Here is a 21446-nt window from a genome sequence, read left to right on the forward strand (position 1 = left end):
GCATTCGAGTTACGATTTACAGCTCGCAGGCGCTCGCGACAAGCCTTTTTCCTGCCAAACGCCTTCAGGCGGGAGTGCAGCAGGCTACGCGCACGTCACTCTTTAGTGGGAGACTTGTCCAGTAGAGAGGAAGAATGTGAGCGCCGCTCTTCAGAGAAGCGAACTACAGCGGTGCGCCTGCCAGCGTATACTTTGAAGAACCAGCATCTGTAACAAACGGTACGAATACCGTGACAATTTCTTTGGTAGTCGCCTTCTTGATGATAGTCTGTACGGAATACACGGATCTCGACAATCTGTAGATCCTGTATTCATCTGCCTGTCTCGGTGAGGCGGCCCGCGGCCGCGCGGCACAGATTCACCTGAGTGACTAATTTGTAAGATGCAAAAAACATGAGTATGCGCTAGGTGAATCCCACCGCAAGCGCCACACTCGTCTTGGTACGGAGGTCAGGTCGCTCTTCTGGCGAAAGGAGCTTCCACACGCGAGGCGGCATGCATCGCCCTAAGTCAGCGGCACCGAAGTCCTTTTTTTGAAATCCTGTACCGTGCTCAGACATACGCGTCACAGCAGCGAGAGGCGCAGAGTCGGCGTCAACGGGATTGCTGCGACTCTATTGAAGGTGGATTAAAGAGAAAAAAATAGGCTTTCCTAATTGTATACACATATGCCAGTGCACGTTTAAAAATGGAGACAGACATATGGAGGGACTCGAATGGGGAAAAAACCGGACGCATGCAGATTGAAACTCGATTTCGGGGACGAGCCCCTTCTGGCTCGAGTCACGCCCGGGCCTACCTGCCGTATGCCCTCCTATGTCTAGTGATATGTTCTGAAAATGGATAGAGAACTGCGAGATTCTCAGCGGGAACACTGATGAACTAAACACTTCCCACTTCCCTTCGACAGAACCTGCTCTTTGGCCTAGACAGACTTGTCCTTTGCGGCAACAGAGAAATATGCGGACGATCTCCTTCTCCCGTAGAGCCACCAGAGCGCCACAGCCGTGAGCACAACAGCCAGGAGCACGGATTCAACAACAGTAAAGACAACCGGTGCGACTCCGTAGGGATACGTGAGGAAAACCAGGTTGAACAGAAAATGCAGCTGTACGTACACCGGGTCAAACGACCGTCCTCGTCTGGCGCTACACACCTCGACCAAAAAGCCGTCAAAAGCGGTCCTTTCCTTTGCGGTTTTCGGCGAATCTGAGACTTTTCCAGCACTCTGGAGAACCGAACTCTCGCGCGAATCCGGCGCAAAGCGAAACGGAATCAAAGGACCGCCGTTCGCGCAGCTGGCGCTGTGGAGCCGCCCTTGGCTATCTGTAGTATACGTCCACGGCAAGATGACATCGAGCGCAGCACTGTAGAGGCCCCGCGAGGAAAGAGTCGCAGCAAACCGCGAAAACAAGGCCTTCCAGGTGAAGCGGGCGATTCCGTCTGTATCTACATAGTCCAGAGACGCGGGCAGCTCGCCTTCTGTTCCCAGTGGGAAACAAGAAAGCCGCTCTTCAGCCTCGAAAAGAGACTCGCAGTCCGCACCGAGCCACGAGACGAGCTCGGCCTTCCTTTCCTCCGAAACGCTCCGTGCGTCCCCCCCATCCTGCCCCGGCTTCTCCTGCTCCCTCCCTTCGCGTTGGTTTGGGCCGCGATCCCTGACTGCGTGCGGGCGCGCGTTTTCTCCCTCCGTTTGCCGGCCTGCGACTCGTGCCTCTGCATCTCTCGCGCGTCGATTTACGTGAAGGCGAAAGGCTGCCGCGGCAGCCGCGCAGATCTCCCTCTTCCCGTGAAGCTGCAGTGTGAGATCGTGGACGGGCGCAGCCCCGAGGTGCGACTCCTTGAAGCCGTAGCGCGTGTGAGCAACGAGAAAATCCGCCGGCAGCGGAAGGAAAACGCAAAAGTCTGGGCGCAGCGGGAGGTTGTACAGCTGCACATCCGGCACAACCCGCACCAGAGAAGCAAAGAGCGCCTCGAGGTACGACGAGAGCGAAGTCGAGAAGAATTTTGGAGCGGGCCTGCGACGGGGGGAGGCGGCAGTGGAGGCAGAAGCAGACGGAGAAGAGTGAAAATCAGCGGCGTTTGCGTCTTCCAAGGAAGGCTGTTCAGAGCGGAAAAGGAAAAGACGTGAGAGAGGCACGAGAGACGGGTGCAACAACGCTGCCGCCTCTTCAACGGGACGTGTCCGCGGAACGGACCAGAATGGCACCCCCAGAACTTCATCGGGCGTGAGCCTTTCTTCGTTCTCGGCCTCATTGCCTTCCTCCGCTGCGCCTCCTCTCGCCGGCGCGGCCTCCTCTTTCTTTCTGCTTTCTCCGCCATCTCTCCTCCCTCGGGAGCTGTCACCCTGAGAAGCGGAAGCTGCTTTCACTTGTTCATCCGTCTGCAAGCGAGGAACGTCCGCGCCGGAAAGCGGGGCGCTAGGCGGCGAAGCGTGTGCGTAGAGAAGAAATGGCAGCACGGTGACATTCTCCGGGGACCCTCGCGCGGCGATCTGCGGTGTACGTACACTTGGCGACCTCAGGCCACGCCGATGAAGGAGATGCAGGGAAGCTGAGGGCAGCGCAGGGAGCGTAAGAAGGCCCGGTCTTTCTGCCTCATGTGAAAAAACCGAAGAAGCGCGAATCTCAGCTTCGTGAAAAGGGACTTCTGCTTTCTTCGTCCCTCCGTCCAGGCTTTTCAGCGCCACGAGCAGAGCAAGGAGAGATAAAGAAGACAGAACAGCGTGTACGAGCCGCCATGAATGGGGGGAAGAAAACAGCGTATGACCGAAGTAGAACTTCATTTTGCGAGGGAAGGCCTAGCCGACGCGACATCAGCAAAGACGGCTTCCCTTCCGACGAGGAATGCAACGTTCACAAGCCGAGCGCTGTCATCTTCCGCATGGCGTGCGTGAGCTGCCTGCATACGGCAGCGAAGCTCGAACTAGCGAGGAAGGACTTGAAGGTGTGGAATACGAAGGAGACATCGCTTCGACGAGGCCTCTAACGGAGGAAGGAGCGAAGGCAAGACAGAGAAGGGACGGTAGACCCCCGAGGAAGACGAATACACGTGAGTCAGCGAAAGCTCCCGCGCTCAGCCGCGCGCGCTGCCCTGGAGGTCCATTAAGAAACGAAAAAAAAAAGGAAGTCGGCGGAGACAGAACGGCGTAGAGAGGGCGCCGGCCCTGGACGATCAGCGGGACAAGGTGCAATGAATCCGATGCACTCGTGTAGAACGAGGAAGGAAGCAGCCTTCGATGAAAGAAAAGAAAGCAGCGCGCACGCGCAGAGAGGAAAGAGTGTAGACAGTCCGCTGTATGTACAGCCTCGACGGAGGGAAGTTCGGAATCGTCGACATGCAGAAAACGTGAAAATCGAAACCGCGCGGCGCCTCACAAAGCGGGTGTGCCGCTCGCGGCCCTTTGTGAGCAGCGCCGTTTCGCAATTGCTGCGGAAAAAATGGCGTAAGCGCTCCGGGAACGTGCAGAATTCACGCTTTGCTTCCTGGGCTGGTGAAGTGTATGTACCCAGCAAAAGATTCAGCACGAGGTACGTCAGGGAGCGATTGCTGCGTGTATTTCGTTTTCTCTTTCCGATTTTGTGGCGACCACATCACGGTTCCTTCCGTTCGTGGTGGGGAGCTGCGCCGCTCGCGCGTGTTTCATAGACTTTCGATGGACAGCAGGCAGCACTTCCCTATATGTTCCTGCTTTTGCGCATTTTCCTGCGGTGACGAGGCGGTGGGTCGCCTGCAGAGTCTGAATCTCTGAAGCAATTCTCGCTTTCCCCGTCTCGCCGCGGCGTCGTTCCCCCTGTTCGTCACTCCCAACGAGCCGCCTCGTCTTCTTCCTACGATTTCGTCCTGCCGCTCTCGGATAAACGCGTAATTTCCAGGGTGTTTTATTCGAATGGTTCCTCTGTGACTTTCTCGTCGAGTTCGTGCATCTCCACTGCCGTCGCGTCCACCCCTCGCGTTCTCGCCCGGCTCCTCTCCCGCCTCCGCCTCAGCCCCGTTCCTCTCTCTCCTTTCCCTCTATTTCAACTTTTACGCATTTTCCTTTCTCCGCCGCCTCGCCCGCGCAGACTCCGTCGCACTTCTCCAGGCATTTCGACTACGCCCTTCTTTCCATGCCGGCCCGCTGCCCTGGGACAAGTCGTGGCGGCGCCCTACGTGTCCTCCCTTCGGTATCCGGCTTCGATTCCCTCCAGTTTCGCTGCGCTCCCTGCGTCTACTGCCCTCTTCCCCTGGAGGAGGCGTGCCGCTGCATGCGTCATCGCCTTTTCTGCTCCGTGCCTGCGTCTCAGTTGTCTGCCTCCTCTGGCCGAGGCGCTTCCCATGGCGAGCTGCGGCTCAGGCCGAAGTTCCACCGCATCCTCGACTCCGCACCGCGTTCCCTCCTCCCCTGTACCGCCGTCCTCTCCTCTGGCAGACCATCCGCATACAATTTCGTCTGCCTCTACTCTCTCTGCTGTCTCTCTTGGCTCTTCTCCTGCGTCTGGCGTCGCAGCGCCTGCCAGCGTGCCTGGTTCCGGGCTGCTCCTGTCGCTCCAAAATGTGAAGAGACAGGAGGCACTCGTGGAGGGCGGTGGGGTGGACGATGGCGTGCTGGGAGCCGGCGACCGCCGAGGGAGCGGAGGACGGGGCGAGCAGGCGCCGGCAGAGCGCGGAACTCCTGCAGGCCTCGACTGGGAGAAGATGCTTCTCTTCCTCTCGCGTTTAACTCCTGAGAAAGACGCAGGTGGCAGTGCCAAGGGCGGCGAGGAAGGTACGAGAGAGGCCACTGCGAGCAAAGCGAACGACTCGAAAGCGAAACGCGAGCGAAAGCGAAGGAGTCCCGCGATGCTGCAGAATGATTCGCAAAAACAAAAAACTGCTGGCGTCCCGCGGGGGGCAGAGCTCGTACTCCCTGCCTCTCTGTCCCGCGACAAACACTGGCACGAGGGTGGATTTTCGCCCTACGCGGCCTTGGCTCCAGGCTCTGCCGAATCTCCCGCGGAAGCGTCGGCCGAGAGCCGCGGCTGCGGACTCTTGGGACGCCACGGAGGAGAAAATGACAAAGAAAATGTCGCCGCTAGAGACGCTCAGGTGTCTGTAGCCTCCCTGCCGCAAAGGCGAGGATCCAGAGGGGTTCGCGGCGGGAGAAAAGGGTGCGAAAGACACGCTTTCACCCCTCCGTCGTCCTCCCTTGCATTTGCTCTACCGGGGTTGCAGCTCGGTCGGCCGATTTCGGTGCGAGCTCAGGGCTCGCCTCCCCACGAGATTTCTGCCATGCGGTCTGGAGAAGGCTACGATGCATCTCAACGTTTAAGTTTTCTCTCGTTTCCGTCTCACGCCGCTTCATCTGTTTCCTCCGCTTCGCCGGCACCCGTGGGGGGCTCTTCGCCCGCCTTCTGCGTGGCGCGACCCATGCGTGCCGAGCGCTCCAGAGAGAGAGGCGACGCCGCGCGGCGGCTCGATGCCTCCCCTTCTGCAGATTCGGCGGCTGCGGACGCATCCGCAGCGTGCCGAACTTCGCAGGCCGTGTCAAGGGGAGAACCCCCCGAAACAGAGAGCCGGTGGCCGGTCGAATCCGCGCCCGCGGTTGCGGGAGACGCAGAGCCGGTCGGCGTGAGTGTGCCACCAGGAGGTGTACATACACCGCGGGCCGATGGAGCTCAGACGTCTTCGAGACGCGGACGCAGGCCACGGTCGAGCCCGGGAGGGAGAGGAAGTGCCGAGGGGCGCAGAAGAGGACGGAAAAACCGACCTGAAAGTGTGGCTTTGCCCCAGATCAGCGAAGAGTCACAACCGGTTGGCGGTGGAGAAGAGGCCTCGGGTGTATGGACACCGCGCCGCGGTGTACAGACCCCTGCTTGCACGGCGTTCTCGGCAGGGGCGGGCGCATGTTCTGTCATCCCTTCTACGACAACCGGCTTTGCGGGAGAGTCCAACGATGAGAAAACCGGAGAAGATTTGGATGAGGATACCTTCGCGGCGCTCGTTTTCTGTTCCGAAGGCGAGCGAGGAGCGAAGGACGAAGAGGAAGCAAAACGCGAGGCCGATCCAGAGGCCACCTCGGAGCCTGTCGCGGGCGGTCTGCTTGATGACAGCGTGTGGTTCACGGATGCCGAGGGAGAAGGCTGCAAGGAGGCGAAAGAGGCGAAGAGTGGAGTAAAGGCGAAAGACGTGCAGAACGACCCCGTGGAAGAAAGCGCAGAGCTGGACGCCGACGAAGCTCTGCAGTTCCTCTTCCCCGAGCAAGTACCAGACATTTCGTCGTCTGCTCCTGCGTCTCCCCCTGCTGACGCTCCATTCCCGCCATCGTCGTCTTCGTGTTCTCCGCTTGCCTCAGCTCCTGCTTGTACTCCCCCGGATTCTCTCTTTGCGCATCCCGCGCCGCCTGCCTCCTCTTTCTCGACGCTTTCGTCATCTGGGCCGTCATCTGCGCCGTTTGCGACGCCTGTTGAGTTTCCAAGTTCCACGTTTTCGCGAACGCCTGCGTCCAGTACCGCGTCCGACAGTTTCTGGAGAAGCTCTGAATGCCATTTGCCGCCTGCAGCGCGCACCCCCCCGGGGGAGTCCTCCCCGGCTGCACGGTCTGCCGCTCCGGTCGAGGCAGCAGAAGCTTCTTTGTTTTTTCAATCCCCCTGCGGGAATTTCACATCTGTAGCAATTACCGAGGCAGGGGAGGCTCCGAATCTAGCAGGGAGTGGAGACACGCGGGCTGCATGTCTTTATCCCGCGTCCTCCATGCCCTCTCTGGCGCGCTCAGTGCCTTCTTCGGCGCCTGTCTCCCCGTCTCCGCTGTCTCCTGAGCGTCCTGTCTCCTCTTTCGCCCGTCGCTCCTCGCCCGCGCCTCAGTCTTCCCGTGTGTCTGCTCGCTCTCCTGCTGCGTGTCCGCCTGCTCCGTCGGATTCGCTGCCATCCCAAGCTGCCTTGGGGGCCAGTCGCTGCGCGTCCTGCGAGGGCCTTCGGCGGCAGCTTCTCGCGGTGCGGCTGCGAGGCTTCAGCGAGTGGAGCGATAAGTGCAAGATGCTGGAGGCTGCGCTGGAGGAGAAGATTTCGCTGATTCACCAGCTCGAGACACGCGGGGCGGCGCTCCTGACAACTTTGGACGAGGAGCGGAAGGCGTGCGCTGAGGAGTGTGAGCGCCGGCGCCGCAGCGAAGAGAGCCTCGCGGCGTGCAAAGCCTGTCTGCGCGACCTGGAGGCCGAGCGCGAGCGGCGACGCGAAGAAGAGGCGGAGCTTCACCAGCTCCTCGTCTGCACTCAGGAGGAACTCAAGAGAGAAAGGGACACCGTGAAGAGACTGGAGCGTCTTGCGGCGCTCGACGCCCAGCAGATCCAAAGCCTCACGCAGCGGCTGGAGCGCCTCCACAGGGACGCCGCGCGGAGGAAGCAGAGAGGCCGCACCGACCACGACGAGGCAGCAGCAGCTGTGTGCGCCAGCGAGGCAGAGGAAGAGGCGAGTGAGCGCGAAGAAGAAACGGAGATGCGGACAGTAGAGAAGGAGCTTTCTCTAGCCTCTGCAGCCGAGGGGGAAGCGGCGCTGGCGTGTGTTGCGTCCCCGCCGTTTTTTCCGCATGCGCGGAGTCTGGATGACGAGCTCTTTGAGGAAATGCACGTAGATACACCGGAGAGGGAGAACGGAAACGGTCGCCTCGAAGAGGAGAAGGAGGAACCAGGGAAGGGAAAAGAAAGACGCGCGTTGCTGGAAGAGACGGCGCCGGGGACTGCGGCGCCCGCTGACTCTTTCGAGGAGGCGCCAGCAGCCCCTGCACAGTCCACGCGTCGAATAATCCTCCAAGAGGAAAACCAACAAGAAGAAGCGCGAGTTGTTGAACCTCAGGCAGCCCCGGCAGACTTCGCCTTTGCCGGCAAGGCAGGCGACACGGGTGCGGGCGAGGAGACAGGGAGAGAGGAATGTGACCGCTGGGAGGAAGGGAAGGCGGGGAAGGAGGAGAAGGGAGCGGCGCCGGCCTCAGCCAAAGGGTTTGGCGCTGCAGACGACGAGGTCGATCGCCCCGAGGGAAGCGAAGAAAGAAAGGCGACAACCAAGTCGCTGGCGACGCCTGGAGAGACTGCATCAAAGTCCTGCGTATGGCGGATATCCGCGTCGGACTCAAGCACAAGCGCGTCACTTTCTCCGTCCTCTTCGGTGTCTCCTTTCTCTCGCACTTCTCCTGAGCCGCATTCGCGCACGGCGTCTGCATCCCCCATTTCGGCGTCGCCTGGCGGAAGCTCGTCGTCGGCATTTTTCTCCTCTACACCACCGGATATCGGTGCGGCTCGCCTTCCCTCCGCTGTCTCTGCATCGTCGGCAACGCGCTCTTCTTCCTCTTCACTGGAGAGTCCTTCGCCTTCGCGGGTGCCGCGTGCCTCCGCTGCGGCGAGCTCGGGAGGTCGTTCGCCTTCCGTGGAGTCTTTTGAGACACTCGACACGAGAGAGCGAGAAGGGGAGGAACAGGAAGGGGCGCACCAGCGCGAACGCGTCGAGGGGCGGTGGGCAGCCGCCGAGCGAGGAGGCGCGAGGGAGGAAACACCGGCGCCCGAAGGCGACGGAGAATTAGAAGGCCTCGAGTTTTCGCAGGCAAAGAGAGAGGGAGGATTGAAGCGCCGGGAAGAGATGGCTCACGCGCTCTCCGCAGAGGCGTCTCTCTCAAACTCTGATCGTCGCTCGACTGGCGGCGTCTTTTTGCGCGACGAGGCCGCACAGAAGGAGCTCGGAGTGGAGCCGTCGCAGCGTGGGCTCGCTGAGGGGGTGGAGAGGGCAGGCGGCCGCGACGAGCTCTGCGATTCGGCCGCAGCGGCCGCTGAGCACCTCGAGAGCGCCACAACGGACGCGATGAGCAGCCGCTGCAGCACGGCCTCTCTATCGGATGCGCCGTGCTCAGGGAACGACGCGCCAGCCGAGGAGGCGGCGCCGCCTGCTTCTCCCTACGCGCTCGCCTCGTTGGTTCATCTCTCCGCGCGCGCGAGGCCGCGCACCCGAGGACGGTCTTTCTCTCTCCATCGAGTGCAGAACATACGCAGACTCGCGCCGCAGAGAGACGCAGGGGGAGACTGGCAGCTGGGCTCCTCTCGCGCGCCTTCGGCCGCTTTTTCCCTGAGAATCGACGACAGCCGCTCCAGCTTGTGGAAGAGCGTTGCAGCTCAGGCGGAGAGTCTCGTGGCATTTGCCCCGCTCGCGTTCGCGCGGCGTCGACAAGGCGCGGGTAGCAGAAAGCCAGAAAGTGGCGGAATGCCACCCGAAGAGGAGGCTCAGGATGAAGAGTGTGGGGAAGGTTTCGCTCGCGCGTCCTCGCGGCGGATCTTTTGTGGCAATCATCGCCGCGGAGATGAGGAGGCGGCCCTCGCGGAGGCCTGCGCGCATGTGGCGAAGAGCGCAGCCGACGAACTGAGTCGCTTGGCGGGAAGGCTTTCCCTCTCTCCTGCCGGTGTCTCTTCTCCAGTAGAGGACTCGGCCTCGTCGTTTCCGGTCGGAGTCGCCGAGGCCCTGCCGGTTGACTCCTGGAGGGACGGACTTGCCACGCCTGCGAAAGGCTCTCAAGCGGCGACGGCGAAACCCGAGGCAGGAGAAGACGGGCGGTCACGCTCCCGCTTTTTGGGCTCTTCGCGGCAGCTCGTCGCAGCCCTCTGCTCGGCGTCCTTTGCGGCCCTTCGCCAGCGCCTGAGCGAGTCGCCGCCTTCAGCCCTGCTTCTTCCACGCGTCCGCGCCCTCGCAGGCGCTTTGCGAGCGACGTGTGCGGCCTTCGTCGCGGCGACCGCAGGTGCGGAGGCACATGCGAAGGGCTGTCGGGCCTCAGGGGCGCTTTCGTCAGGCAAGAAACGGACGCTGGAGGGGGAAGCAGCTCGCGTTGCACGGGCGAACGAACGGAAGAAGCTCCGCGGTCTGCCCATCCCGCCGCGGAACCCGCGCCCGCTGAAACCTGAGAAGTTCCCCCGCGAAGAGAGCGCACCGAGCAGGACTGCGGCGAGCGAGACTGGGGCGAAAGGGGCTTCGGCGTCTCCTGTCACTTCCTCCTGGCAAGAGGCGCTTCTCAGCTGTCACTCGCGACTGGAGCGCGAGCGATGCGACGCGCGTGTGGAGGTCGAGGGGCGGCTGTCGTCGGTTCACCCCGTCGAAGGAAAGCGGCGGGGCGAGCGACTTGGAGCCCGCAAAGCGACCCGCGCGCCGAGAGGGACGCGGAATGAAGAGACCAGAGACGAGCCGTCGTCGGGAGAGGGCGAGCGCGCGTCGGCATTCAGCCATGACCACAGCAACTTTCTGCTGTCGCAGCACATGCGCCTGGAGGAGCTGCGCCTCCTCAGGCGAGACGCGTTGGCCCTGTCTTCTCGCAGCTCGTCGGCGGCGACTTCTGCCGTGCAGGGTGACCGCGCGGAGGGAAACGCAGGCGATGAGGCAGGCGAAGGAGGCACTGTGGAAGACGCCTTCTTCGCCTTCTGTTGGGGCCTGTGCGAAGGAGAGGCCGTGGAGGAAGGACCGCCCGACGACTGGAGCAGACAAGACGTCCCTGAATCCTCAGCGAGAGCTCCGGCTCTACCCTCACTGTCGCGCGAGCTGCACAGCCTTTTCTCGCTTTCGCAGCAACTCGAAGGAGAAATGGGCCCCGAACAGAGAGGAGAGGCTCGAGACAACGCAGACAAACACAGAGACGCAAGCTCGCCTCTGTGTGCTCTCGCGGAGGCTCTGGGGTGCCTCGCGGGACTCTGCGAAGGCGACGACCTCTTAACGGCTTTGACGCAGAGACCTTGCAGCGCCTGGCGCACGGCTGTCTCGCTTGCGCGTATTCTGCATCGCCTCGCCTCTCATTCGTCTTCTGTGTTCTTCTGTGAAGCGAGCTCCACGTCGCGGATCGTTGTTCAGCTCTTCAAAGAAGCCGCGGAGGAGCTCTCCGCCGTCTTCGCGGCTCTGCACGGCGTCGCGGGCAGCTGCCAAGGACAGACCGCGCGCGAGGAGGAATCGGAGGGATTCAGAGAGCCCGAAGAAACGAGAGGAAAACTGAAAAGGCGTCGGTGGGACGACGCGCCCATACCCGAGAGAGAGGATCAAGAGAGGCTTCGCGGGCAGCTGCACCGACTCGCACGTCAAGCGCGCGGCGTCGCGCAGGCCGCGGTCTGTCGCGCGCTTCTGTCGCGGGTGCTGGCGGACGGCGGTGCAGAGAGAGAAGGAGAAGGAGGAGAGAAGGCGCTGGAGGGCGAGCGGCGCGATTTCCCGAGTCTCAGATGCCGGTGCTCGCTTCGCGAGGCGGACTCGCGTTCTTCGCCTTCTGCTTGCGGCTCGGGAGGAAGTGAGCTTGAGAGACGCATGGGGGTCTGCTGGCTCGCGCGTCTGTCTCACCCCGCGGGCCTCGAAGTCGCGGAGGCGGCGAGCGACAGGGTGTCTCCGCTGTTGGCGCGGCGTGCCTTGGTGGAAGGCCACGAGGCGTGCGAACTCGCAGAGTTATTGCGCGTCGCGTTCAGCTTTCCCGGCACTTCCGCAGAGGCGCCTGCCACCGCGCCGCTTCGCCTGTGGAAGGAGGTTCTCCTCGCCTTCGCCGCGGAGGCTCAGCCTGCGGCCGACGCGAGGCAGGATCTCGCGCTGGACGCGGACAACGCAGGGGAGACATCTCTGAAGAGAAAAAAGATTCTGCCGCAGAGGGGATGCGCGGAGGACTGCAACACGAAAGCCGAAACTGGAGGAGACGCGCAGGTGACGATTCGGCACATGCGCCTGGCCATTCTGCTGCGCGAGTGTCTGATGCAGCATTTCCTCGTGACGGCGCGCGGATGCGGCGAGTCCGCGGACAGAAACGCGGCTTTGTCTTTCTTTTCGCTGGAGGAGAGCGAGGCGGATGCCCGCGGGGCGATGCGCAAGGTGACGCAGAGTGCAAAGCGCATGCAGGGAGCGGGCGACGCGACCGCAGACAGCGTGCAAGCAGATGAGGACGCCAGGGCGACTCTCTTCCTCTCACTGGCCCTCGCGGAGGTGTGGAGCGCGCAGCTGAAAGGCTTTGGTGCAGCGGGGTCACGGCAAGAAGGACGCTCCGGAAGCGGCGGCCGACCCCCTAGTGGCGCGCCGACACAGGCGAGCGAGAAGGTTCCTGGGGGAGCGGGGCGAAGCAGCGACGCAGGGCGAAGCAGCGACGCAGGGCGAAGCAGCGACGAAGGGCGAAGCAGCGACGAAGGGCGAAGCAGCGACGAAGGGCGAAGCAGCGACGCAGGGCGAAGCAGCGACGAAGGGCGAAGCAGCGACGCAGGGCGAAGCAGCGACGAAGGGCGAAGCAGCGACGCAGGGCAGCACCCGCCGCGCACAAGGCTCGTTCCCTCGTGCTTGTTCGCTCTCCTCCCTCAGATCAAGACAGCCATCGGTGTCCTCTTGGAGGGCGAAGAAGAGAGGGCGACGCCGAGCCTCGAGGGAGCGCGCGGGGGGGCGGCCGCGAATTAGAGTTTTCGGAAGAGACATGAAGCGCTCGTAGAGAGGAAGGCGCAAGCGCGGAGCAGGAAGGGGCGTCTCCCGCGATGCGGGCGAGAGACGGCGGAGACTGAGAGGAGACGAAGGAGGAAGGAGGGTGATACGGTTTTGTCTTTTCGACACCCGCGTTTCTTTTCCGCGCGGCGTGAGAAGGAAGAGCTCGAAAGGCGTAGGGGGAGCACGTCGACGCTGAAGGGACGCGACGGAGAGTTTGGGGATCGGGGTCGACGGAGCCCGCTCTTTTTCATGGCAGCGGCGTAAGCAGCTTCCGGCACACGTGTGTTTGGCGTGCTGTCACCTCCGGTGCAAAGCAAAACGGAGCGTGTAGCGTGGAAAGCGAGCAATTTGAACGACGGCGGCCACTGTCTCGGCTGACACGTTTTTCTCGGCGCTGGAGCTTCTTGGCGAACGGACTCTGTGGCTGACGAGTCAAGGCGCACAGAGGAGCAAGAAGACGGCGGCAATTTCTGATTTGTGTCAGTTGGGCGTACCCGCGGTGGAGCCTGAGTTGGATTTATCTCGCTTTGCCTCGCATTGGAAATGCGAAGCACGCAGTCCTAGATCAATGACAGCATCCAGATACATAGATTTTTTTTTAAATACTTCTGTGTGGAGGCATAGATGCATGCATGTACCGCGGATTTTCAGATGGCAGTGGAGGCGCGCGAGTGCCCGTAGAGAGAGAGAGAACGAAGCAAGGGAGGCTGGGGCCCTGTGTAGTTCACACGGGGCCTGATGGCACTGCTCTCGGCGTGTTCTTGTCGAGAGTGCATAGCTACATCTGCGCCCAAGCTCAGACAGCTCTGAGCTTGATTGCACGCGTGGGAGAGGTGTGTCCTCTTTTTTCAGGTTGTTTATTTTGTTAGCTCTCTGGGCGCGCTTCTCATACGAGAAGCGAAGCGCCAGAGAGACTGCGGCTGCCATACACCCGTAGACTGACAGCGCCTTCTGTGGCCTGTTCCATGCGACCTCCGCAAGAAGGTAACGCGAGAAAAGTTTTCAGGAGTCGTCGGGCTGCCGTGCCGTCCTTTTTTAATTTCTGTCACTCGGAAGGCCGCACATGCGAAGCGTGCTCGGCGACTTCGCGGCGTCAGCATTCTTTTGATTCAGGCCTCTGTTGGAATGGGGCATGAAACTCCCCGCAGCAGCAGACACACGCTGTACGTACACTGGGGCGCCCCGGCACACAACCCATCTCACTTCCGGCACACGAGAAACCGTTTGAGCCGGTTGCCGTCCCAGAAAAACACGATAGAGGCACTCTGATGTCAGGTTAGAGTCACGTCAGTTCTCAGTGACGGAGTGCTGAGACCTTCGTTGCTAGGGAGTGGACCACGGGGCCGGTTCACGCCACCGTTGGCGTGTAAGGCTGAGAACTCGAGCGAGACCCCAAGCGTGGAAGGAGACAGTCTCGGCGGAAGTAAGCAGAAAAACTGAAGTACGGTACCAGAATACATTAGGAGCAAACGAATTAAAGAAGTGTGCGTCAACCGGGAGTCGAACCCGGGTCACCTGCTTGGAAGGCAGGTATCCTAACCGTTGGACTATTGACGCCTGACACAGCTGTCTCCCGTCGTCAGATAGACACTTTTACATTCGGGGACTGGAATAAAGGCAAACCAAGGCTGATGATGTCACGAATTCTCGGTTCTGCTTGAAACAGTGGTAGAGGCACCTGTACATTCATCAGTGTGTTCCGTATGTGGCCCTGCAGAAGAGTGCCCGCTCCCCATGAAATGCATTCCACTCGTTTTGTTGTAGTTTCAAGGTGGCGTCTAGATGTTTCGTTGGCGTTCTCTGGCTTTGAAGAGAGTGTTTGTTGCCTAGAACGAGAAGAACAGCGAGGCGGGATGGGAGAGAGAGAACGCTTTCTGAATCGCTCAGATCACTGCACACGAGATCGTTCTTACGGTGGAAGAGTGCAGCCGACGACACTACGATCAGTAAATCCATCGCCTGAAGGCATATATCGTATCGATCCGAGTATCGCTCTGGAGTGTGACGCCTCCTGCTTGAGCTGGAAAGACACAATTTTGCCGCGTTTCCTCCTCAACCTACCTACAGGGGAGTGGAGGACTACTCAACAGCGCCGAACAAGAAGCAGAGGCACACCCACTGGGGCAGCAGAGTGGCCCCGTGAACCTTTTCGTGCATCCTGGTTCAAATCGCTGCGTCAGCCGGGAGTCGAACCCGGGTCACCTGCTTGGAAGGCAGGTATCCTAACCGTTGGACTACTGACGCGTCGCCCTGCAAGCGCACACCTCGCGAAGCAGTTCGCTCGTTCATTCAGTTGATTCTAGGCACTCGCGATGCACGCAGATTCAGCTTGAGCGTTAAGAGATCAAGGTTGCTCCCTGTGTACCTTTTCTACATAACGCTCTGGAGTACGGCGTCCATTCAAGCCCGGCCAAGGTTCTCCACCCCTGCATAATACACTGAAGATCCGCCCCGGCAGGGACCCGACGACCCTTTTTCAATCCTAAGGCCTTTCCTGAACAACCGAGAATGGCTGTATATGCAAGACCCCGAGACACTTGGGCGGAAGGGAACCTGCAAGGCTTCCGCGCGCATTCCGGTATTAACATGTCATGTCATGCTTCCCCAAGTATTGCGTTCAGGTGTCCTGCTGCTTTTGCCTACATCCCAGACGCCGCACTCGAGCAAATGCCTAGGCCGCCGGCGCCTGCTGCCGATACTCCAGTTAATCAAACCCACGTAACTGTCTGCGGCATCCAGCGAAAATCACTTTGCGGCGTGTCTCAAACGAAGCGCCTGGCGCACTCTCAAGAGCGGGTGAGCGCGCGATAATCAGAGCTGCTTTTTGAATATCTTTCTTCCGCAGTTGCTCTCCTGTAAGCGAGGTGCTGGTCCTCAGGAGACAGAGGCTTGCGGCAGGCTCGGCTTTTTTTGAAAAAAAATGAGGACCGCGACGGTCTGACTGTCGGAAGAAAATCTTCTACGAAAGCTGCGTACTTGGGCATATAGGTTTGTGAGCTACAGATGCGACTGGCACCAAAGCAGCGCGGCACAGGAAGCGCTCCACGAGGCTCTGTGCAACAATAAAAGCGTGCAACCCAACAGAGGAAGCTGTATAGACTAGAGAAACAGGAACAGTGGAGGAAGCAGATGAAGAAAGTTCTTCACTCGAGAGGCCTGTCGGGGAGCCGGCGAAACACGCACGTGTAGCAAGGCTGCCCCATCCGTTTGACCTGAGAACGCAAACAAAACTCGCGCGTGTACGCGTTTTCCCTCAGAATCCCTGATGCAACCCCTCACCAAAAAGTGAAACTACGTCTACACTCAGCAGTCAAGCTAGGCTCGAGGTCGGGCGGATGTAACTCTATACGGGTATTTGCACGTATGCATGCGATTATATATATATATATATATATATATACAGACGGATTGAGTCTATTCTCCATCACCAGTTCGCCGGATCGCGCAGCGGCCTGTCGTCCGTGTTCAAACTGCAGTTGGGTTTCGGTGCGCATTCGAGTCGCATATGTCCAGCGAGAACGCTGGTTTACCTTCATGCCTTCCTCTGTGTCGCTTTCAATTGCGGCGATGCACGGGTCGTCTTTCAGGTCAGTCAGCGGAACTTCCTCAAAGAGCGGATGCAGCAAGCACGACTTCCGCATCCACCGATGGAGGTCCTCGACGTCTGTGACTGAACAACGCGAGCGAGACGCCACACCGAAAGAAACAGAGACTCTCGACAAACGCGCCGCACAGTCCGCGCCTCGCTCACTCAACACACCTGTGATAAGCACACAACTCTGATTCAAAAACGACGCGCGATCCCAGGAACCTGAAAATGTTACGGACTTTAACGCGCCAACGCAGCGAACACCAAGGGGCCGCTTACGTGTGTGCCTCACATGTGCGGGACTAGTGAGCAAGAACGAAACGAATCCACAGGCGGCACGGGGAAAAAAGCGGGATTTCAAAGGCGTGGAAAACCGAAAGAATGGCCTTCGATAAAAGGTATCCACACGGCGAGCAAATCTGATACGAGACGCGGAGTCTCAGCACTCATATTTCAGCAGACTCCCGACGGCATTGATCGTTTTTGAAGCCCAGCGAGGCTTCGCGTGCTTTGCTCTGTCGAGGGCTCTAAGCGCGCCTCAGAGATGCGAACCGCGACTGAAACTTCCATCAAAATCGCGTCTGCGCGACTGAATCCGTTTCTTGTCACAAATGAGGCGCGAATCACGAACCTGTGTAGAGTAGCCCGCCAGGCTGAAGAACGTAAGCGTACAGGGACAGGACTGGAGCGCTGCAGCATCGCACGAAAAGACGCAAAATCCCTAAAAAGAAAAAGAAGGTCGACCGCTCTCCGCCACCGGCCGAAACGCTGTTACGAGAAAAGGCTAATGTAGACGCAGTAGCAGCATCAAATCGACAAGTGGCACTATAGTGTCGCGAATCACTCGCTGGAGAGGCTCCAATGCACACACAGCTCGAACTTGTTTTGTCTGCGAGCGTACTTGATGATGCGACGGCGCCAGTTGCTTCGCTTGAAGTGCGGATCGGGAAAGCAAAAAAACATCTTGGTGAGCTGAACAGGACACCAAAAGAGACCTGGAAAGCCCCGCGCCTGAGCACAGCTGAGCCTCTCCACGACGGTTCAGTCTTGTTCATACATTGCCTTTCAACGTCGACTATCATACCGAAAAAGGAACACGAGTCGGGCGCTCACAGCCTCCGCATCGTCTCGCAAAGGCTCCGCTAGGGGCGCGTGGCAAAGCACGAAAAAACGGAACCTCTGCTAAAAGGTGAAGCCGCGCGGCGGCACAGTTTGTTTTCAGATTCGCGCATGCAGTGGAGTTCCGCGGGGATGGCAACGAAACGGGGGCGCGGACATACCTGGCCTTTGCGGAAGTAGTTAACGAGAAACTTCATGACGTTCGTGCGAATAATCGAGACATTTCCGTACTGCAAAAAAGAAAGCGTCCGAGGCAAGAAACGAAAGAAAAGATGTGAATTGCCCACAGGCGACCTAGACGGGAGTCACGAAACACGGAAGAGCCTCCTCCGGCACTGAATGGCGTGCGCCAGAGACGCTGAAGAAAAAAGCTTGAATCCCTTGAAGAAGCACGCGAACGGCGAGTGCGCCAGAAACGGACTCCTCGCGAAATGACCTCGAAAAGACACAGCCGTCCGATCACCAGAGAGGCGCACACCAAGCCAGCACGCCAAGCTCCGCCAGCGCTTCGGTCAAGGCGAACTGCGAAGAGACTCGAGAGGCTTCAGCTTCACAAAGGCGACGCGAAGGACCGCACCGGAGTCAGCATACGCAAAGAAACAAGATCCCGCAGCTGCAAAGTCTAGGCTGGGAGCTGAATTTGTCGAGGCATGTGAGGTCCGACACTGGGAGGCTCCAGAGAGAGGCGCAGAACCGCAGCGACAACACCCACGAGACACTACCAAACCCTAAGAGTCGTGGCATACCAGACCGGCGGCTGCATGCTCTTTGCGCAGCGCGACAATTCGCTCTCCCACGTAGTTCGTGACCTACGAACAAGAATTCAAACCTCACAGGCGGCTTGGAATGAAGGCGGCGACGGCTGAAACCGAGAATTCTCTTGATAACGGTGCCCAGCCGCGGGTGAGGCGCCGCCTTCTGAGGCAGAGCTACGCGGCTTCAAGGAGGAACCCCGCGCCGAGCGGTCACACTCACCTTTTCGCGAATCTCCATCCCCATAATCAGCGTCTCGGGAAACTTCGGCGCGAGAGAAACTGCCGCAGAAAGCCAGCAAAATCCACAGGGGCAAGGCCGCGAAAATCCAGATGGCGACGAGCCCGCTGGAAACGCGAAAACGCAGCCACCTGAAGGCGACGTGCGAACTGAGACTCCTCCTCGCTTCGCAGCACGTATGGGCACTTTGCATGACGCACGAGTAGATCTATGATGTGTTCGCGCGAGTTGAAATTTTCTCGATAAAACCGCTGAGGCTCATGCCCGCGGCGCAACCGGGCGTCGGTGGCGGGCTCTAGTCGCTCACGGCGACCAGAGGCAGGGCGAGGGGAGTAGATAAAACTGAAAAAAACGAAGTGACAAGGAGTTCCTCTCACCTAGCAAGCCTCCGAAGCCGCAGCCCACGTCTAGGAACTCCACACGGCGACCGACCGAGCCGTTGAGGTGTGGCGCTAAGGAGAGTCGAGGAGACGCAAATTTGGGATTCAGCATGGACAGTGAAATCAATTTCAGTATTTTAGCATTTTAGAGGTCTACCAATACAACCCTTAGTAAATCCCCCTTCGCAATTTAGGATGAGTTCAGACGCAAGCAGTCCCGAGGCTCTGCTCCACGAGCGAACGCGCCAACGCATCACTGCCGAAGCATGCCCTGACGCAGAACCAAACGCCTGCAGTGCCAAACGGTCCCGCCACCACCTCAGAACCACGCGGCGAGCTCTGTCTGCGCAACGCGCAGGCCGCTTACGTTGGAGAGAAGGGTAGCGAATGGGGTACTGTTCCGCTGAACGCAAACGCAAGCAGCGCACAAGGAGCCGGCTTTATTACGCTCGGGTGTTCGACATTCTGGGCCGTTCACTGCCGCGTGGGGGTATGAAACGGGTGTCTGCGCTGGAAGGCAGTCCGCACACGACCCACGCGCCGAAGTGCTCTCTCCACCAAGTGGTCCTCGATCTCTCTGGCGTGGAGCGGGCGTCGCGCATGCAGCTCCGCGCGTTCAGGTCTGGCGCACGACGGGGCAGTTCGCCGAAAAAACCACTTCTGGATATCAGTTGAAGATTAACGCCGATCTGCGGATGCAGAGACCGGCCTGCGCAGGTGGCAGCACAGCTGCAGGCTTGCGAGACCGTCGCTTCTCCATGTGGGTTGATTTCTGCTGCGTCGCCTCCGAGAGAGAGTCTCCGCGGCACACAACACAGCCGCGCGCATGCATATCCCCACATAACGACACAAATGTAGAGAGAGAGACACAGAGAGACACAGATATATAGGCACAGGTGAATACAGATATAAATACATGCATACCTCGACATAAATATGCAGATATACATAGAGAGGTACACATATAGATATATAGAGAGGTTGTGAAGCAGAATGAGAAGGGGAAGCTGTGTGTTCAAGAACGTCTCCTTGGCGCAGTTTGGGGGTGTGTCTTGGCTCACTGTTGAGAGCTAGATCGCGCGGACCGGGGGCCTCGGGGAAGAAGGCGGGGAAGTGCATAGACCAGTCTACGAAGTCAGGGCTGCGCGGATAGACAATGTACGAGTCGGCTAGAGGATTGCAGTGCTGAAAAGAAGAAAAGCACAGCCTCGGTCCGAGAGAATCTCGCCAGAAGAGGAAGACTGCTGGAGACGACACGCCAGAAAACGCAGAGCGCCGCGGCAGAGGTGTCGCCGCAGCGGCTGTACAGAGAGGAGGACCTGCACACCGACACTCCGATACATCAGTCTATTCTTGTTGCGCAGGACTACGCAAAAATACACATTCATCTACATACGAATATGTCTATACACATATCCATCCATATGTGCACACATGTACTTGTAGATTGTTCACGTCTCCGCACGCGAGCGACGCGCGCGCTCAGTCATACACATGCACGCGAGACAGAGGAGACATACAGTTCCTGCGAGCGGCGCTTGCAGGCGAGGCTGAAGGAGATAAAGATCTCACCGCACGCTGCCGATACGCGGCCTTTTTGGGTTTCACCAAAGCGCTCTCCGCTGCGCCAGGCGCCGCGCACGCGTCTGCAGAGGAGGAGGAAGAAGCATCATTGCAGCTCGCAGTCAGGGGATTCCGCGCGGAGGCTTCGCGCGAACTCTCCGCAGCGACTGCGTCGCCTTCGCGCTCGACTGTCACCGTCATTGTCTGGCAGAAGTTAGAAATCGGTGAAGAGGCGAGATAGTGGAGCGAAGGACCCGCACCGAGGCTCTTCACAGACGGCGAGAGCGGCGCGAAAATAGGGAAGAGAAACACCAGAAATGACCAAAGTGTCAAGGGAGGTTGCGGAGAGGAAATATTTTTTCAATTTTCTTCTAACGGCAGCGAGATACACGCGTACACGAAGAGAGATGGGCGTCGAGGGAGGTGGGACGGCGAGGAAACTCGGAAAAGGGGTGTTGTTCGAGCCTGTTTCCCGTCTTCGCCGGATGTTCCTCGGATTCCTACCCCTTCATGTTCGTTGGAATCTGCAGTTTTTTCTCGCATCGATGTGAGCACTCGAAGCCCGTAAAAGAAAAATAGTCGACGCATGCGCATTGTGCATGCGCGTTAAAACCCAGCGGAGAGAACAGGCGCACGTGGAGAGAGAAAAGCGACCAGAAACGCCTCGCAAAAAGAAAAGAGAAAGAGACAAGGCGCTTCTCTTGCGCACACATGTTCGGTCTGTCCTCTTTCGCGGACGTGCCCTACCGCTGTGGGTACTGCCGGGACTTCTCTCGAAGAAAACTGCGGAGAATTTCACTACAGCTGTGCATCGTTTCCGCTCTTTTTTCCAGCGGTGAAGCCGCGGAGATCAGGACCAGGTTCAGTATTCGGGTTCTTTTTCCGCCTTCGCGCATTCTGGGGCGAAATCCTCTTCTTGTGCCTCTCTATTTGGCTGGCTGCCTCCGTCTTTTCTCTGCCTCCTCAGACCTGTTCTATGCCGGCAGGAAAGACGAGCAGCGAAGGAAACGTTGAGAAAGGCAGGAATCATCTCTCTTCTCTTCGCCTTTTCTCCGCATTTTCCTCGTATTTCTCACTCTCCTAGGGAGAAAAGACCAGCATTTGTGTGTGTGTGTGGCGCTGCTCACACGTCGACGCGAAAGAGGACGGACCTCAGGCTTCTAGGTACAAGAAGAAGCGCGCGGAAGGGAGTACTGCTTATCCTCCCTCTCTGCAGCTCATGTGTGTGGCTGCCTGGCGCTCGAGTGAGAACGAAGGCTTACGAAAGCGCCTCCGCCTTTCTCTCTCGTCGCCCGCAAGGTCGTTTCGTCGCTCTTCAGCGCGATTTAGGATTGTGATTTTCTGCCTTCTCTCACACTCCCTGTGGCGTCTCGGATTGTTTTGTTCCGGAG

General features: G+C 59.3%; 3 protein-coding genes and 2 non-coding genes across 5 annotated transcripts; 1 reads left to right on the plus strand and 4 right to left on the minus strand.

The window, feature by feature from the left end:
* Window positions 1-925: 925 nt before the first annotated feature.
* On the minus strand, window positions 926-2785 carry BESB_017300 (uncharacterized protein; the record flags this gene model as incomplete). Its single annotated transcript, XM_029360445.1, has 1 exon — window positions 926-2785. One exon carries the CDS (start codon window positions 2783-2785, stop codon window positions 926-928), a length of 1860 nt encoding a protein of 619 aa, XP_029216421.1.
* Window positions 2786-3440: 655 nt separating this feature from the next.
* BESB_017310 (uncharacterized protein) lies at window positions 3441-12387 on the plus strand (the record flags this gene model as incomplete). Its single annotated transcript, XM_029360446.1, has 2 exons — window positions 3441-3445; window positions 4065-12387. 2 exons carry the CDS (start codon window positions 3441-3443, stop codon window positions 12385-12387), a joined length of 8328 nt encoding a protein of 2775 aa, XP_029216422.1.
* A 1509-nt stretch (window positions 12388-13896) lies between these two features.
* Window positions 13897-13968, minus strand: BESB_018780. Its single transcript has one exon. It is a non-coding gene; the product is annotated as a tRNA-Gly (tRNA).
* A 615-nt stretch (window positions 13969-14583) lies between these two features.
* Window positions 14584-14655, minus strand: BESB_018770. The gene has a single exon. It is a non-coding gene; the product is annotated as a tRNA-Gly (tRNA).
* An 899-nt stretch (window positions 14656-15554) lies between these two features.
* On the minus strand, window positions 15555-20256 carry BESB_017320 (tRNA -methyltransferase family protein; the record flags this gene model as incomplete). Its single annotated transcript, XM_029360447.1, has 11 exons — window positions 15555-15623; window positions 15942-16081; window positions 16632-16690; window positions 16902-16972; window positions 17281-17349; window positions 17866-17928; window positions 18095-18153; window positions 18490-18564; window positions 18860-18895; window positions 19554-19677; window positions 20065-20256. The coding sequence occupies 11 exons, from the start codon at window positions 20254-20256 to the stop codon at window positions 15555-15557; spliced, it is 957 nt and encodes a 318-aa protein (XP_029216423.1).
* Between the last annotated feature and the right edge of the window lie 1190 nt (window positions 20257-21446).

The sequence above is a fragment of the Besnoitia besnoiti genome, chromosome X (assembly GCF_002563875.1).
Source record: "Besnoitia besnoiti strain Bb-Ger1 chromosome X, whole genome shotgun sequence".
Lineage (NCBI taxonomy): Eukaryota > Apicomplexa > Conoidasida > Eucoccidiorida > Sarcocystidae > Besnoitia > Besnoitia besnoiti.